This window comes from Rhododendron vialii, chromosome 6a (genome assembly GCF_030253575.1).
Source record: "Rhododendron vialii isolate Sample 1 chromosome 6a, ASM3025357v1".
NCBI lineage: Eukaryota > Viridiplantae > Streptophyta > Magnoliopsida > Ericales > Ericaceae > Rhododendron > Rhododendron vialii.
The window spans coordinates 35,017,918-35,033,325 of record NC_080562.1 but is presented as its reverse complement, the minus strand read 5'-3'; the positions used below and the strand labels follow the sequence as shown (position 1 = coordinate 35,033,325).

At 37.8% G+C, this 15,408-nt stretch overlaps 1 protein-coding gene across 3 annotated transcripts; it reads left to right on the top strand.

Annotated features, from left to right (window-relative positions):
• The first annotated feature begins 10,810 nt into the window (after positions 1 to 10,810).
• On the top strand, positions 10,811 to 14,394 carry LOC131328923 (scarecrow-like transcription factor PAT1). 3 transcript variants are annotated; one of them, XM_058361891.1, is made up of 3 exons: positions 10,811 to 10,928; positions 11,064 to 11,156; positions 12,594 to 14,394. In XM_058361891.1, exon 3 carries the CDS (start codon positions 12,651 to 12,653, stop codon positions 14,238 to 14,240), a length of 1,590 nt encoding a protein of 529 aa, XP_058217874.1. In that variant the 5' UTR covers positions 10,811 to 10,928; positions 11,064 to 11,156; positions 12,594 to 12,650; the 3' UTR covers positions 14,241 to 14,394. The 3 variants fall into 3 exon arrangements, with proteins under 3 accessions (XP_058217874.1, XP_058217875.1, XP_058217876.1); XM_058361893.1 differs by having other exon boundaries at positions 10,850 to 10,928; positions 11,012 to 11,156; XM_058361892.1 differs by having other exon boundaries at positions 10,838 to 11,159.
• The last annotated feature ends 1,014 nt before the right edge of the window (positions 14,395 to 15,408 follow it).

Sequence of the window (15,408 nt, the reverse complement as noted above, 5' to 3'; positions counted from 1 at the left end):
TTATCGAACGGCTCAGATCATCCATATGAAACCCTTTAGAAAGCCCCACACGTCATTTGTATGTTATTGTTACCTAAAGTGATTGGTACCATAGTGGGTCTCCTTCCTATTTGAGTCCCGCTATTGGTACCGACTGTACCATCTTGAAATCATACCGACTGGCTCACCGGGTCCACTTCGGCTACCGGACGGCCGATTCGAGCAGTCCAAAAATTCTATAAAAAAAAACGAGGGGCTCCTGCGAGAATCAACGGCAGCCGACGCGTGTAGGGTGCTCGATTTAAATACTCTATTTTCGTATATATATATATATATATATGAAAATGGAGTGTTTAGATCGAACGTGTATATATATACGAAAATGGGGTGTTTAGATCTAGCACCCTACATGCGTCGGATGCCGTTGATTCTCGCGGGAGCCACTCATTTTTTTTATTTAGAATTTTTGGATGGCTCAGATAGGCAGTCCGTGGCCGGAGTGGGCCCGACGAGCCCATCAGTAAGATTTCGGGATGGTAATATTTTAAATTTTTTTATCGTTTAAAATATCTCAATGAATATTACTTTTGAATGGTGCAAAACCAGTGAATAAAATAAACGATTCGAAGCATATTATTTTATAGAGTAACCGGGGAAATATCATTTCGCTTCCTATTTACCATCAACTTTTAACGAAAAAGCTAAAGGGACTGACGATGTGCATACTGATGGGGTATCGGCAAGCACGCGGGCCCACTCCATGTCTCCCACGGATGATCCGAGCCGTTTAATAATTAAAAAAAATGGGTTATGAAAAATCAACTCAATCCGATATATGTGTTCGATCCAATCTTCTATTTTTTTATTCAAATTACAAGATCTCTGTAATCTGAATGAAAAAAATACTTAAAAGATTGGATTGAGTATCTACACATATCAAACTGAGTTAATTTTTGAAAGACCCACTCAATATTTTTTAAAATTATTGAACGACTCGAATAATCCTTGTAAAACCCGGAGTGGGTCCCGTGTACCCGTCGGTGCACATGGTCTTTGCAAGTAGCACGGCTACTTCTAATTAAGCCCTTCTTAAACAAAATTGGAATACTACGGAGTATTTGTACTTTGTGGTTTGTACGACCGAATCTTTCTCTGGCGTTAGTACAGTACGATGTTTCAGGGAATTATGCTTTTCAGAATTTATCGCCAAAGTACAAATTTTTGTCAGTTCTGAATGTCTTAAAAAGGTTATGATAAGCTCATGAGTACTAGATTTAATTTACCAACAAAGGGAAAAAAAAAAAAAAACTGGTAGTGAACTGAAGAGAGAAAAATGGAAGGTCAAAAAAATGATAAAATTTAAGTTGAAAGTTTAGCGCAACTCCAGTGCCAAATTACTTCTTCTTTCTTCTTTTTTTGGTTGGATTTTCTGATTTCCAATTATAATAATTATATGAACTACTACTTTGTATTTCAGTAGATATAACAAAGAGTGTGTGATTCCATAATTTGGTCATGTTATCACTTCAATCAAAATGTGGTTGAAATTCAGTCGGGAGTGTGAGTCCCAGAATTTACTAAATAAATCACAATAATTTTAGGAGAGATACAGAGAATAGAAATATAAGAGATCACATTATATATTAAAATACAAAACACAATTTTTGGAAATAATTTTATCTATTAAAAGTCCAGATGTAATGCAGAGAACGGAGATCTATACCAAGTTTCAGAGACAATATTAGTAGTATATATCTGTTAATAGAGTAGTAGTCAAACCATGACCAAAAAAGAATAGTAGTAAAACAGATAGCAAATTAAAATTACGAAACAAAACACGTAATCGATAAAATGAAACCAAGGCATGTGTATCAGACGTTATCCTTAAAACAGATTCACCATTTCACCGTTCGGAAGAGAATCGAGAGCTTCTTCCAAGAAAATGAATTATACAGAAGACCAAAGAAAAAAGAGATTATCCACCTAAGGGGTGGCCTGATCCAGTACGTAGTCCAAAGAATAGGAAGGTACTGGCCCATTCTGTATTTTAAACCTGCCCGTCCAATGTTTGGGGCCCATTTCCTTTCGTCCAAATAACAGAAGCCCTCAAATTGTTTCCTTCATTCATAAGTTGTCGACAATTTCAAAATCCAAACCGTCTTGCACTGACACATGCTTGTTACTGGACTAGGCTAGACATGCATGACCAGACACGGCAAGCGTGAAATGACACGGTTCTCTAGAGTACTCCTTAATAACCCGGGATCTGGAGACCCTATAGTGAGCAAAGTCACTACAGGATATAGTGAGCCATCACAATCGTCCAAAAGTCCCAACTTCTCTTCCGTAGAAAATCAAGTTTGTTTTAAATCCAGTCTCCGGATCCGGATAACCCGTGGGAGGGGATTAGAAAGTCTACAGTCACCAAACCAAAAAAAGGTGCGGATCATCCGTGCGGAGCACGGAACCGGCCCCATAAAGCGAGCGATAGCGGGCCACCGCTTTTTGGTTCGGTGACTGTAGCGCTGTTTTTGGGTCTGATAGGACTTGGACCAAGGAAAATAAGACCAGGTCTCACCTCTCGATTCATTAGTCATATGGCCCAAACAATTGGCTACCCCTTCAATGCTTCCACTAGTTATTCCTCTTATCTAAGCTACATCGATCAGGTTATTAGCGTATTGTCAATTTGGTTTTTGCGTGTCGTTGATGCCACATCGATCGAGGACGAAATTAACCAGCTATGATCAGTTCAACCTTGTTTTGTACTGCAAATGATCAAGAAGATACCTAGTTCTTTCTTCCAAGAAAATGCATGGTGCCTTCCTGAGAAAAAAACTGAACCATTTTCAAAGAAGGAAAACCCTAATAACACTTGCTTAATTGCAAATTAATCTTCTTTAGAGTTTGTTCCAAGTTTATTAATTAAAAACTCAGGTAGTGCTTCCAATTAATCTACTATTTCTCACAAGTCAACTCGAGATTAATTTATTTTCTGACTTCTAATGTTAGACCTTGACCCTGTCGCACCACGAGGGGCTAGCCATTGACGAGGCGACACCAGGTCAGGCGGGATTACTCGCTGAGTTTAAGTGGAGGGGAAAAAAACTTTTAATGTTGATTTTATTCTTGGTCGTAGAAGACCAGAAGTAAAGCCTAGCCCGAAGAATTTTTTGTTCAAGTCAACAGATTTGATAATCTTAGATGTGCTATGAAAGTGTGAATTTTTGTTCAAGTCAACAGATACGACAATCTTAGATGTGCCATGAATTATTGTTCAAGTCAACAAATATGACAATGAATTTTTGTTCAAGTCAACAGAATGACAATCTTTGATGTGCTATATATGGAATTAAGTGAACAATAAAAGAAATTTGCATAAAAGTAAGACGAATATTGAACACAATATATGAGTGAAATTAGTTCTTAAAGAACGATTTGAACCGATCTTCCAGACTCAGGGGCGGACCAAGGGGTGCAAGCGGGGGCCTGGGTCCCCACGCACCTCTCAAATATCCTTTTATTTCTACTATATTTTAGATTTTGATTGTAAAAATTTAAAAAAGTCCACTCGAAAATTAATGTGTTATATTATTATACAAGGTTGATATTTTGTTGTTAATATATGATGATTACATTGATTTGGTCCTCCCACAATAAAAATCATGCGTCTACCACTATCCAGACCAACCATATTCTCATTACCACCTTTCTTTCTTTCTGTCTAATTTCTTTTTCCTTTATCTCTTACGAGTTCTTTCTTTCTCCATGTGTCTTTTCTTTTAAACTCCATGTTGACTAATTTACTAACACCCCGCTAACCGCCATTGATGTATACAATATTGGCTTAAAAAAATGGCCAATTTATAGGAAATTATCAAAGGTTGCATTCAATAATAACAGCTATTCTTTCATCAATCACTTTAGTCGACGGCCTTTTTTTTGTTTTATCTATAATTATCTTCGGTTAGTGACCCTCGAAGAACGCTTATAAACTTCGGTATCAAGAACAATTGGGCTCTTGTTAGCCACAGGTTTTTATTATTTTTTTCTTCCTTGCCAAACAAAATGAAATATTAATGAGCCATCTAGCTTGATGGGCTTGGCGCGCACGGGGCCTAAAGGACTAATTAGTAACAAAAGAGGGTCGGCTAGGAAGAATCCCAATTTAATAACTTCGTTGGACGGGCTAGAGTCTCAGTTCCCAACCCAATTCTATTGAGAACACAAAATTTAAATGCCGCTGAGCCTAAAAATAATGAGGATGAGTACTCTCATCCTAGGTCACGTAACACACTCGAACTCGTGCCCCTCCAAGTTCATCATTAATCAAGCAGAAATTAGTTAAGGTGCGCGCAACTTGGGTTAGACATCCGGTTATCAAAAAGGAAAAAAAAGAAGAAGCTCACAGTAAACCAGACTTGGTGGTAACTATGACTAAACAATTTTTATATGCTCATCAGGTGATGATGAGCATATAGTAATTTAATTTTGAATTAAGGTGTGCACGCTAAGCATCCTATTTGATAGCTAGAATTCGTCAAATTGCTATTCTACTAGTAGTAAATAAGGGAAAACAATTGCTATTGTTATTGCTATTGCTATTCAATTCTATATATGATTTTTTTTTGGTAAAAGGTCCTTCTATGATTTTGTTTTCCAGCTAGGAATCCCGCGCCCCAGAAAAATTTCACCGTGGTGACGTGTGGGGACAAGCTTTATCTCCAAATGAATACAATGCTACTCGCACAACTTTTTGAACAAATTGTTATGCGAAAGCAGATTAAGCAGAACCTTATTTATTCCATGCTCAATATATAGTCACTCCTCATGTTGCAAGAACCAATTTTCAAAGTTTAAAGTCCGATCGACTATCAAAACAATGCCTTTTTTGTAATTTTGACATTTTTATGGATCGATCCTACTAAACAATATGTTCAAATCTTAGCATAGAAAATGTACTTCATTACCAAGATAACCAACTATTTGAAACACCAATATTAATTTGAGTGCTCTCCAAGAGTTTCTTCGAACGTAAAGTCTTATATTAAGCAGTGCATTATCAATAACAAATATTAACAAGTATAAAAGACAAAAAAAAAAAAATTAAAGCACAAAGGAGAACAAAAAATTAAAGGTAAAATAATAATCTGTGCTATTTCAACATTTGAAGGATGCCACGAAATAAAATTTGAAGGGTGAAATTATAGTGTACGAGGAATCTGCTATAACAAGCGAAAAATAACCGTAAAACTTTCAAATTTTTGGTGTTTGAGGGGTATAGTGAAAATACTGTTATATTTGAGAATTGAATTAAAAATGCATTGTATGTGTCACACTACACTCAAAACTTTGATATGTATGAGTAAATACTAGTAGTAGAAATGGGGGACCCGCTATCCCCAAAGTCCCTTTAGGAAACAACATGGGGGTTGGCCCCATCCGGACAGTTCACGTTGGGCAATGAACGGCTCAAATTTTACTTTGGTTGAACGGCTGGGATGTTGTCCCTTGAGGGACCCCGGGCTTGCGTAGATATGAATTGGCTTCATATTATGGTTCTGACGATATTGGTAAGATCAACATTTTGGAGCTGAGGAATCCAACGTCAAGTCCCAAAGATGGAAAACAAGTAGGTCAAAGGTACCCCACCTGAGACCCCAAAATACACAACACAAGAAAAAGGTCTTGTTGCGTTGTTGGACCCATTCGAATTTGCAGCAGGTTTGGAATGTCTTTTTATCACTTTGTCGAAAAGAATGAAGATTTGGACAAATTCAGCCGAGGAATACCGAATACAGACCCACGAGGAAGAAAGAATATTATAGTCTCCAAGCATTGGTAAGACGTGTACTCTTTGCGGTTTGTTCCCTCCTAAGACTTTGAAACCTTTCGGTTTCCATCAACTCTTTCAGGATTAGTCTATACAGAGTTTTGCTTTAGCTTCAAATGGGACCCCACTAGCGAACGGTGGAATTGGTGTTCTCAGGCTCCAAGATTGGTCGAGGTGCGCCCGTACACCTGATTATAAAAATTGTCTTTCAAATAGGAGTGCAGAATGTAACGGGAGCGGAGATAGTAACAGTAGTCAATACTCTCTGCCCAAAGCGCAGGCAAGAAGCACATGTGGTCGGGCGTAACGACAGGGAAATTGCCCACGAAGTCAAGACGCAATTATGGAACTCTCTCTTCTTGTTGTTATTTGTATTTGTTGATTCCATAGAAATTCTTGTTAGCATTGATCAAAATTCGAAACACGACGGCATTGAAACCGATGCATGAGTACTGTGTCTGATGGATCTGATCTTTGGTGCTGATTTCTTGCGGCTCTTCTTCGTTTTGTTTTGTTATAGTATTTTAATGTAGTTATTAAAGTTGTAATCTTTTCATTGGAATATAAATGAGATGATTTTGTTCGTAAAAACAAAAAACAAAAACAAACCGACACATGCATGTTAATTAGCAGGACAATCCTCTGTAGTAGTTTAATCAGACACCATGCGCGTATGCACTGTCGGGCCCTCGTAGAGTGCCTTTCCAGGCAACCATAAAACACATACTATATGTTGCATGTGTATATATATGTACATATATATACAAAGTATCACCAACTGTTAATTTCATTGTTTATGATTCCCCGAAAAGGATTTGAACACGGATATTCAAACAAATCCGGAACCAGATGTGTCCATAGACGGGTTCATAATTGTTTGTCTGTTGTGCATGGGTGTTACGTGTATCGTGTAGAGTCCACGTGTATCGAACGATTTGAACGCATGCATTTGTGTCTTGATATATTTATTTTTCTCTAGCATTACACTTTACCATTTTATAATCTTCTTGTTTTGAGGACGTCTTTTTCTTGTAATCATCAATGAGTCTGATAATAAAATTGAGGAATGTGAAAACAATTACTCCCTTTCCAATATGTCATCATGATCTTGCCATGTATCCTAGCCATCAAAAGCCGTTACAATCAGGCCTTGTTCAATTAAGATTCTTCTTTTTTTAAGTATATTTATTTTTTCGCTTTATAAGACAAGTCATTTTCCCACAATATATTACTTTTAATTCAAAAAATAAGTACTTATTTAGTGAGTGGAACACACCCTCAATAAGAGCTAACTAAGTTGAATTAGCTTACTAATTGGCATTTAATTAATGTTGGTTTTTTCGCTAGTCTTGGCAAGAAATTTTTGCAAAAACTACTACTACGACTTAAGAAGTTAACTAAATGCTAATCCAAAATACACCAAAATTTTGGATTTTTATTCGATACTCTAGTTCTGATTCTTCTAGAATCAATTTTTAATTTAAAAGTCAAATTGTTTGACTGAATCATTAAAAACATCCTAATAAAGGATAATAGTACATTGTTATCTAGAAAGTAAACATCATTATCTTAAAAAATCATTAATGATTCCAAATCCCACGTAAACTAATTAATTAACGGACGAAAGAGTCCTTAGCTAGAGATAGAGCTACATAAGATGGTGGGCCATGAGTTATTAATCTAACTTTGGAGGGGACAAGCAAGAAAACAAGATTCCCTTTTCCTCAACATCTTTTCACTTTGATTCCAAAACATATTTGTGGGGAGAATCAATTATTGCTTCATTAGCTATTACAATATTATTATTAGTGAAATTCCATGGGGGGCAAGGCAAGGTATAATTAGCCTAACTTCGAGAAGGGATGTTTCTAATGTGAAGGCTTCTCTAGTTATTATTATTACTTAAGTACCCCTAGTTACATAAATTCTAAAGGAGAAGGCTTTCTCTCTAGTTTACCACTGGGTCCGACAGTTTCGACTTCAATTTCGTTCTGCTTTCTTGATCGGACTCGTTCATGTTGTAGAGCTGAATAACCATGCAAAAAAAAAAATAATGTCGATCAGTTACTAGTCAATACTTGATCGAAATACATCTATTTTGAAAAAAAAGACGGCTGCTAATTGGAGCTGAAATCCATTAATGTGACCAACTCATTTTTTTTATTATAAATAAATGTGCTTCGATTCATGTATTTATTAGTATCTGATCAATACTAACTTTTTACATGATTACTCAATTGGACGGGTTATATAATATGAACAACTCCAATCATGAAACTGAAATCAAAATGAAACCGGAAACATTGACCGGACTATATAGTCCGGTGGTAAACTGGAGACAAGCCGTCTTCAATTCTGTCTAAATTATTAAATGGACAGTGGGGTTCTGTGCACGTTGGGGTGAAGTCATGTACTAGTTCTTTATTTGTTTTTTACTATTTTTTTTTTTTATCTAATGTCTAGTTCTTTAATTATCACTAGAAATTCTGCTCATTAAAATGCTTTCGAAATGTAAGGGGAAAAGGCGCCCTCTCCACAACCGTGTGGGTCCATAACAGTTTGATCAGCTAGGTCACCAATTTCAGTCTTTAATCACGCCATTAATCCTATGTTCAATCCCAAGTAACAATCATTTCCTCTCACATGAAACTGTATGTGATGTGAATGATAATAAGTTTGATATAGATAAATAAATATTTACTATTTAGATTTACTGACTCGACATTTGGGTTGAGTCTTCATATCCGATCGGTAGAGCTAAATTTACTCTTTAACGCTCAAAGCAAGCGACACGCGAGAACATTTCGTCTGTCATTGCCTATATTTTTGACAATTAAAAGAGAGAGGTAAAAAAATACTAATTTTTGTAACTATCATCCAACATCACCCTTTAATTGTTTCAGATGTCGTCAAAAAATCATGGACGTCAATTTATCCACAACCACACTATTTTTTGAATATTTTTGATCAATTAATATTACAACCTGCGTACATCGAAACGGTCATTAATCTTCTCATCTTTGCTCAATTTACCAATTAACTATCACTTGTCGCCTTCGTACAATTTACCAAGTCCTCTAAGTCTTGGGTTAAGCTTTGGCCGAACTAACTATCACTTGTCGCCTTCCTACAATTTCGAAATATTCTTTCGTCTAGCCAATTGATCTTTCGAATATTTTTACTTGCACTATTTAACACTGTCAATTTTCTCCATCGACATCGACGGCTTCCATCACGGTGTTCTTATTTATTTTGTCTGATTAAAATAACTTGTCAAATCTCTTATTTGATCCTATCTACTTCATCATTGGTGTTTAGTCACCCTTCATCATCTTCTATTGAAGTACATGACCATCTCTTTTTATGTCAAAAGAATTTAGTATTGCATCTCACCCCAAGAGCATCCGCAATGGTAATAATCAAAATCAATAATTAAAATATGTCACGTCAGCATTTGATTATCCATTTAGTTCATAATCAAACTTAACAACTTCTACCTTCACATTGGTTATTTTTGCATCTCTAACCAAAAAACCCCCCACAATACAAAATGCACATTTGTCCAATCACAAACGAATTTCAATTACGCATCCGACCACACCAAATTATTCGTCTCGATGAGACAATTTCAATGTGGGGTGTTTTTGAGTTATTGAGTTTTGATTTTGGTTATTAAGTTTGGTTATTGATAAAAGTTGTTAAATTTGATTATGGAAGGAGTGAAATTTGATTATTTACTAAAAGATTTGTAATTTTGCTTATTACAATGTGGGGTATTTTTTGAACATTGTTGTTAAGTTTGATTATCCAAACTCATTTGCTTATTACAATGTGGATGCTCTAAGTCACTTAATATGCATGCGTGTGTCGATCGATGCGAGAGTGCGAGTGTGAGAGGGAAAGTCTCCTTCAAAAACCACCAAAACAAAATTACAATTTGTGAGAATGCGAGGATTGAGAGCGAGAAGATTATGTGAAAGATCTTATCGGTCTGCATGATAGTACTAAGTACGAAAAGGATGGGCATAATAGTCTTTTAAGGTAGGTATATGTACTATAGTAGGTATCAACTGTCACAATATTAATTTGGGATGAGATTGATATTACACATCCTTACCTTAAAGTTATGGATATCTCAATTCTTTATTAAAAATTTATATATACTGGTCTTACAAGAGAATGACATAATTATTTTTTAATTCCTGTGCATAAGATATCACCTATTCTCTATTCTATATTAGTTATTTAATAAATAACTAAAAACATTGGGGTTATTGAATATGGCTAAGCTACCCTCTATAGACTATACCCTACTCTTAGAAATCCTCCGAACCCTTATTATTTGGCCTCACTCTGAACCCCTACAACAATGATCAACCGCTCATCTTGTAGGTTCGTAGAAAGAAAAAAAATGTTTCTTGCCAAAATTGAGATTGATTGGACATCACTAGATACATGACCAACTCATTTCAAGTACATGGTTTAAGTTTAGCCATCTTTTTTCTAAAAAAAAATGGTTTGTTCATGCAATGATTGATGTCCAGCTGAACTAATTTTTTTTTACTCAAACTTCTCACCAAATTTGGTTTGAACTAAAGCCTTACTCAAATTTTGAAGGCTATTTTCTCCCCAGCAAATTTACAACTATGCCATTAATGAAATATTTACTCAAATATTTATGCCTAGATTTACATTTGTTTATTGGATTGCTTTATATCAAATGAAGCTTTTACTCAAATTTTGAGTCAAGGAGATGCTCTCAGACATGGTCACCGTAACATTGCTTAATTTAAAATATGTATCATGTCTATCTTTGGTACCTTGGTTGCCCGCTTTGCACGGGCGCTCGGCAAGTCGGCAGCATCCCCCATTCCGTTTTCTAGAGAGCTGGTGTGGCAGTGTTGTAGTTTTTACTAGAATTGAAGGGCATTTGGCAAATCCGATTGCCTTTATAACGCGCTTCTAGAAGGGCATTTGGCAAATCCGATTGCGCCTTTATAACGCGCAGGTGCTTCCCTCTCTCGGAAAACTCTTTCTGTATCCCACTCTCTCCAACTCTGGTTTTTTTTAAACGTACCAAAAAAGCAAACGTTGGATTCTTCAATTATGGACTTGGGTATGTCAACAAACAACCGACTAATTTGATATCAATTTACCTTAAACTTCCGAAATTGTTTCCTTTTATTTTTGTTCCAACAGACACTGTTTTTTTCCCCTGAATTTCACTGTTGAAATTTTGGTGTCAATTCAGGACTGACCTGGTAAAATTTTGAGCTCTGAGTCCAACTTCTGTGGAGGATATCAAGTTACTGAAAATGGTTCGGTGATAGAAGATCAGTGGGAGGTGGTACTCTCTCTCTCTCTCTCTCTCTCTCTCTCTCTCTCTCTCTCTCTCTCTCTGTGTCTTGAATGAATATTTGTCTGTCAAGAGAGCTTGTATGTGTTTTTCTGCGGTGTTTCCAGTTGTTTGCGGAGAGTAAAACCCAAATGAAAACTAAATATGTTGAGCCTTTTTCCTTTCTTTCTTTCTGGCAGATATTTTTTGTGAGCCTAATCTAGTTTCTATCTCTTGGTACTGATGACATATGTCCAATATCTGGTCAATATTTTGAAGGGTATTTCTGGATTAACAATTTTTATATTGTTGGTCTTGTTAGAATCCCAATTTTCCAAATAGAAGCCCAGTTTTTGTTCTAGTCTACGACAAGGTTTCAGATCCTTCTGTGGTTAGTGACAATGTTTCTACAACAAAATTTAAGACAGGCCGTATTTGGGTCAAGGATTTGTGGAAAATGCATAGAGAAATAAACAAGGCTAAGTTCATGCTTTGGTTTCCCCATCATTGTCCTCTCCCCAAGGAAACCCTCCACGAACCAAATACTGCCATGCTGACATTCAAAGGCATTTCCTAGTAGATTAGAGTCATTAGACTTGGAGTGGTCATTTGCAATGATTTGTTGCGAAATTGCTAAAATATAGCAGCTTTGTGAAGAGATCATGTCTGTGTCTTTTAGGGAGCTATGCCATTTTTTTCCCGGTATTGAATTGGAGAAAACCAAGGTAGATCACTAGATCCTAATGGATGTGATCTCTTAGTGTACACAGAAATTTGAAAAGACTTCCTGAATTGATACAACTCATTAGTTTCTTCATACCTTGCAGCAAAAAGGAAAGGATCTATTTGTGTGTACTGCATAGTTTGAGTTCCTGACCAAAAAGAAGTTCGAGTTCGTGTATTTGCTCGTATACAGCATAGTTTGAGCTCATCAATTTGTGTGTAATGCATAGTTTGAGTTTGTCCACTTTTGTGTGCTGCATAGTTGAGTTTGTCAATTAGTATGTACTGTTTGGTTTGAGTTTGTCAATTGTGTTGTTTAGCTATTCTTTTGCTGTGCAGTTTGAGTTATTCTAATTGCGTATACTGCATAGTTTCAATTCATCTTTTTGAGTGTACTGCATAGTTTGAGCTCATCTATTTGTCGAAGAAACCTCTACTGCAAATTTTTGACACCTCCAATGGGCCATGACAATCTTTGCTTCTTGAGGGGCACAAGTTTAGCAAAAGGTACAAGGAGATTGTTGCATTAGAAATTGTTTTAGAATATTTCCATTCCGTATTTTTGCTTTCATAGTAAAGTGCATTAATTTTGCTTGCGTTATCCATTTCAATAATGTTTGATCAGTGTCAGATACCCTTAACTGATATTTCTCGGAAGCTGAATGTCGAACATTGGTGGAGTCCTTTAATTCTAATTAAACTTGTCTTTCTGCATAATTTCAGATAGCGAAGAGCATCCAATTACACTCCTTTCTTTGACAGCAGCATATAATACCAGTCATGTCTAACACAGTATACTATCACCCGGCGAAAGAGGTGGAGTCCTATTGTTTTCCTCAGTTTCAAGCCCTAGACCACCAGTCATGCTATAGTAACAGCAGCCACGAGATTAACTTCTCCATTCACACTTCCCGCAATAAGTACTGCACCCTCGAGTCATCTTCACCAACTTGCCATTTCACCATTTCCAACTCACCCTCAACTGTCAGTTTCTCATCAAACGGAAGTTCCGTATCCCAACAAGAGTCTCAGTTTCACTCTCCAGATACCATCTATGGCTCCCCGATGAGTGGGTCCTATGTAACCGATGATGTTAACGACTTTAGGCATAAGCTACGTGAACTCGAATCTGCAATGCTAGGACCTGATTCGGATATACTCCCAGAAAGTTATGATGAAACCTTACACGGAGGAATAGCCTTGCCAGAGATAGACAGCTGGAGACAAATTATGGGAGAAATCCCCAGAAATGATTTGAAACACGTCCTCATCGCATGTGCAAAAGCAGTGTCCGAAAATGACTTGCCGACTGCTCAATGTTTGATGTCCCAGTTACGCCAAATGGTGTCAGTCTCTGGTGAACCGATTCAGCGGTTGGGAGCCTACATGTTGGAAGGGCTTGTCGCGAAGTTGGCCTCTTCTGGAAGTTTGTTGTACAAAACTTTGAAATGCAAAGAACCGAAAAGTTCAGATCTTTTCTCCTATGTGCACATTCTTTATGAGGTTTGCCCTTACTTCAAGTTCGGATACATGTCAGCAAACGGAGCCATAGCGGAAGCGATGAAAAAGGAAAACCGGGTCCACATCGTCGACTTCCAAATCGGTCAGGGGAGTCAGTGGGTGACCCTGATCCAGGCTTTTGCAGCCCGACCTGGCGGGCCACCCCACATCCGCATAACGGCAATTGACGATTCCACATCAGCGCACGCCCGTGGGGGAGAGATAAGCATAGTAGGAAAGAGGCTATCTAGGCTTGCTGAGTCATTTAAAGTGCCATTTGAGTTCAATGGTAGTTCCATCTCTGGTTCGGAAGTCCGGACAGAGAATCTTCGGATCCAACCCGGGGAGGCTCTGGCAGTGAACTTTGCATTTGCGCTTCACCACATGCCAGATGAGAGCGTGAGTACTCAGAATGATAGGGACCGTTTGTTGAGGCAAGTGAAAAGCCTGTCTCCCAAGGTGGTGACCTTAGTTGAGCAAGAATCCAACACAAACACTGCTCCTTTTTTCCCGCGGTTTCTTGAGGCGTTGGACTATTATTCGGCCATGTTTGAGTCGATTGACGTGACGCTTCACAGGGAACACAAGGAGCGGATCAACGTCGAGCAGCATTGTCTGGCAAGGGATGTGGTGAACGTGATAGCGTGCGAAGGGAGAGAGAGGGTGGAGAGGCACGAGCTTCTCGGGAAGTGGAAGTCCCGGTTCAAAATGGCGGGGTTTAGTCCCTACCCTTTGAGCTCTTTGGTCAATGCTACCATCAAAACACTGCTGGAGAACTACTCTTACAAATATAGACTTGAGGAGAGAGATGGGGCCTTGTATCTTGGTTGGAGGAGTAGAGATCTGGTTGCTTCTAGTGCTTGGAAGTAGAAAACTTTTGAACTGATAGAACTTGTGTCAAGATTGGGACAGTAAGTCGGGGTAGAACCGGGGCTTTTTCTGTTTCAGCTACTAGGTAGGTCACAAGAATTGGTCCCTCATCTTTTTGCACCTTTCATCAATCAAAATAAGCTGCTTTCTTTTACCTTCTCTTAGCCCCTTTATTTGTGATCATATTTTACCCCCATTGGAATTTCTTTTGTTCTGTTTGGGTGAGCATTGGCAAGCACTTGAGCTCAGGAATCACGAATCTTTCTGCGGGTGAAGTGTTGGTTTTCGAATTCTTCGTCATCGGAGTTTTGATATGTCTGCAAAATAAACTGTTTTCAAATGAGATTTAAGGTCGTTTTTAGTCAATAATCTTGAACCAAGTTAACCTATGCTCTTACCTGCTGATAAAGTTTTTCTGTTGGTGGAGAACCTCGGCGGCAGAGGAAAACTTTTATTAACCAAAAAGTACAAAGGAGAGGGGATGTAACGAGGATTACATCTCAATCTAAAACTGAAATGCTAGATACTTGCCAAGAGTTTGCATCTATTCTGGAGACTATACAACAGAGTTTTAAATGAAGGCCGTAACGTAACGGGATTTCGGATTTCCGATACTGTTTTTTACTTGCGTCGATACATGACCGTACCACCGATACTGCGATTCGAACGATTTTTCAGTCTACCTCCCCACCGATGCTGGTAACAGACCATAGTTGTACCTTACTCAGCATTGACTCAGTAAGAATCTACACCTAAATGAATCAACATTCGTCTAGATATTTTCTCTTGAACTTGATTCTGTGGCCAAAGAATTAAAGATCAGATTGTTACATGTCACGGCACTTCAGTTCCAAGCTTGTTAATAAATGGATTCTGAGATGAATCACAAAAGGCTAAATACTTCTTAAAAGTTACTTCCTCCCTGTATTGTGAAGGTATGACTGGTCAATAGCTCTCCTATTAGTATGATTTTTATCCGTCCAACTATTATGGGAACCCATACAAGACGGATCCGGGGACCCAGCGTTGAGCAACTCACGACAGGTGCTCACGGCAGGTTGTGTTGTCCTTCAAACCATTGCCGTTTTGAAGTGCCCACCTTCCTAGACCACTTTTGGGAAGTAATTAGAATCAAGGCTGGTTCTAAATGTGGCAACAAAAACACAGC

Excerpts from the sequence above, each read along its gene's own strand:
- LOC131328923 (XM_058361891.1), top strand. The coding sequence starts at position 12,651 with ATGTCTAACACAGTATACTATCACCCGGCGAAAGAGGTGGAGTCCTAT.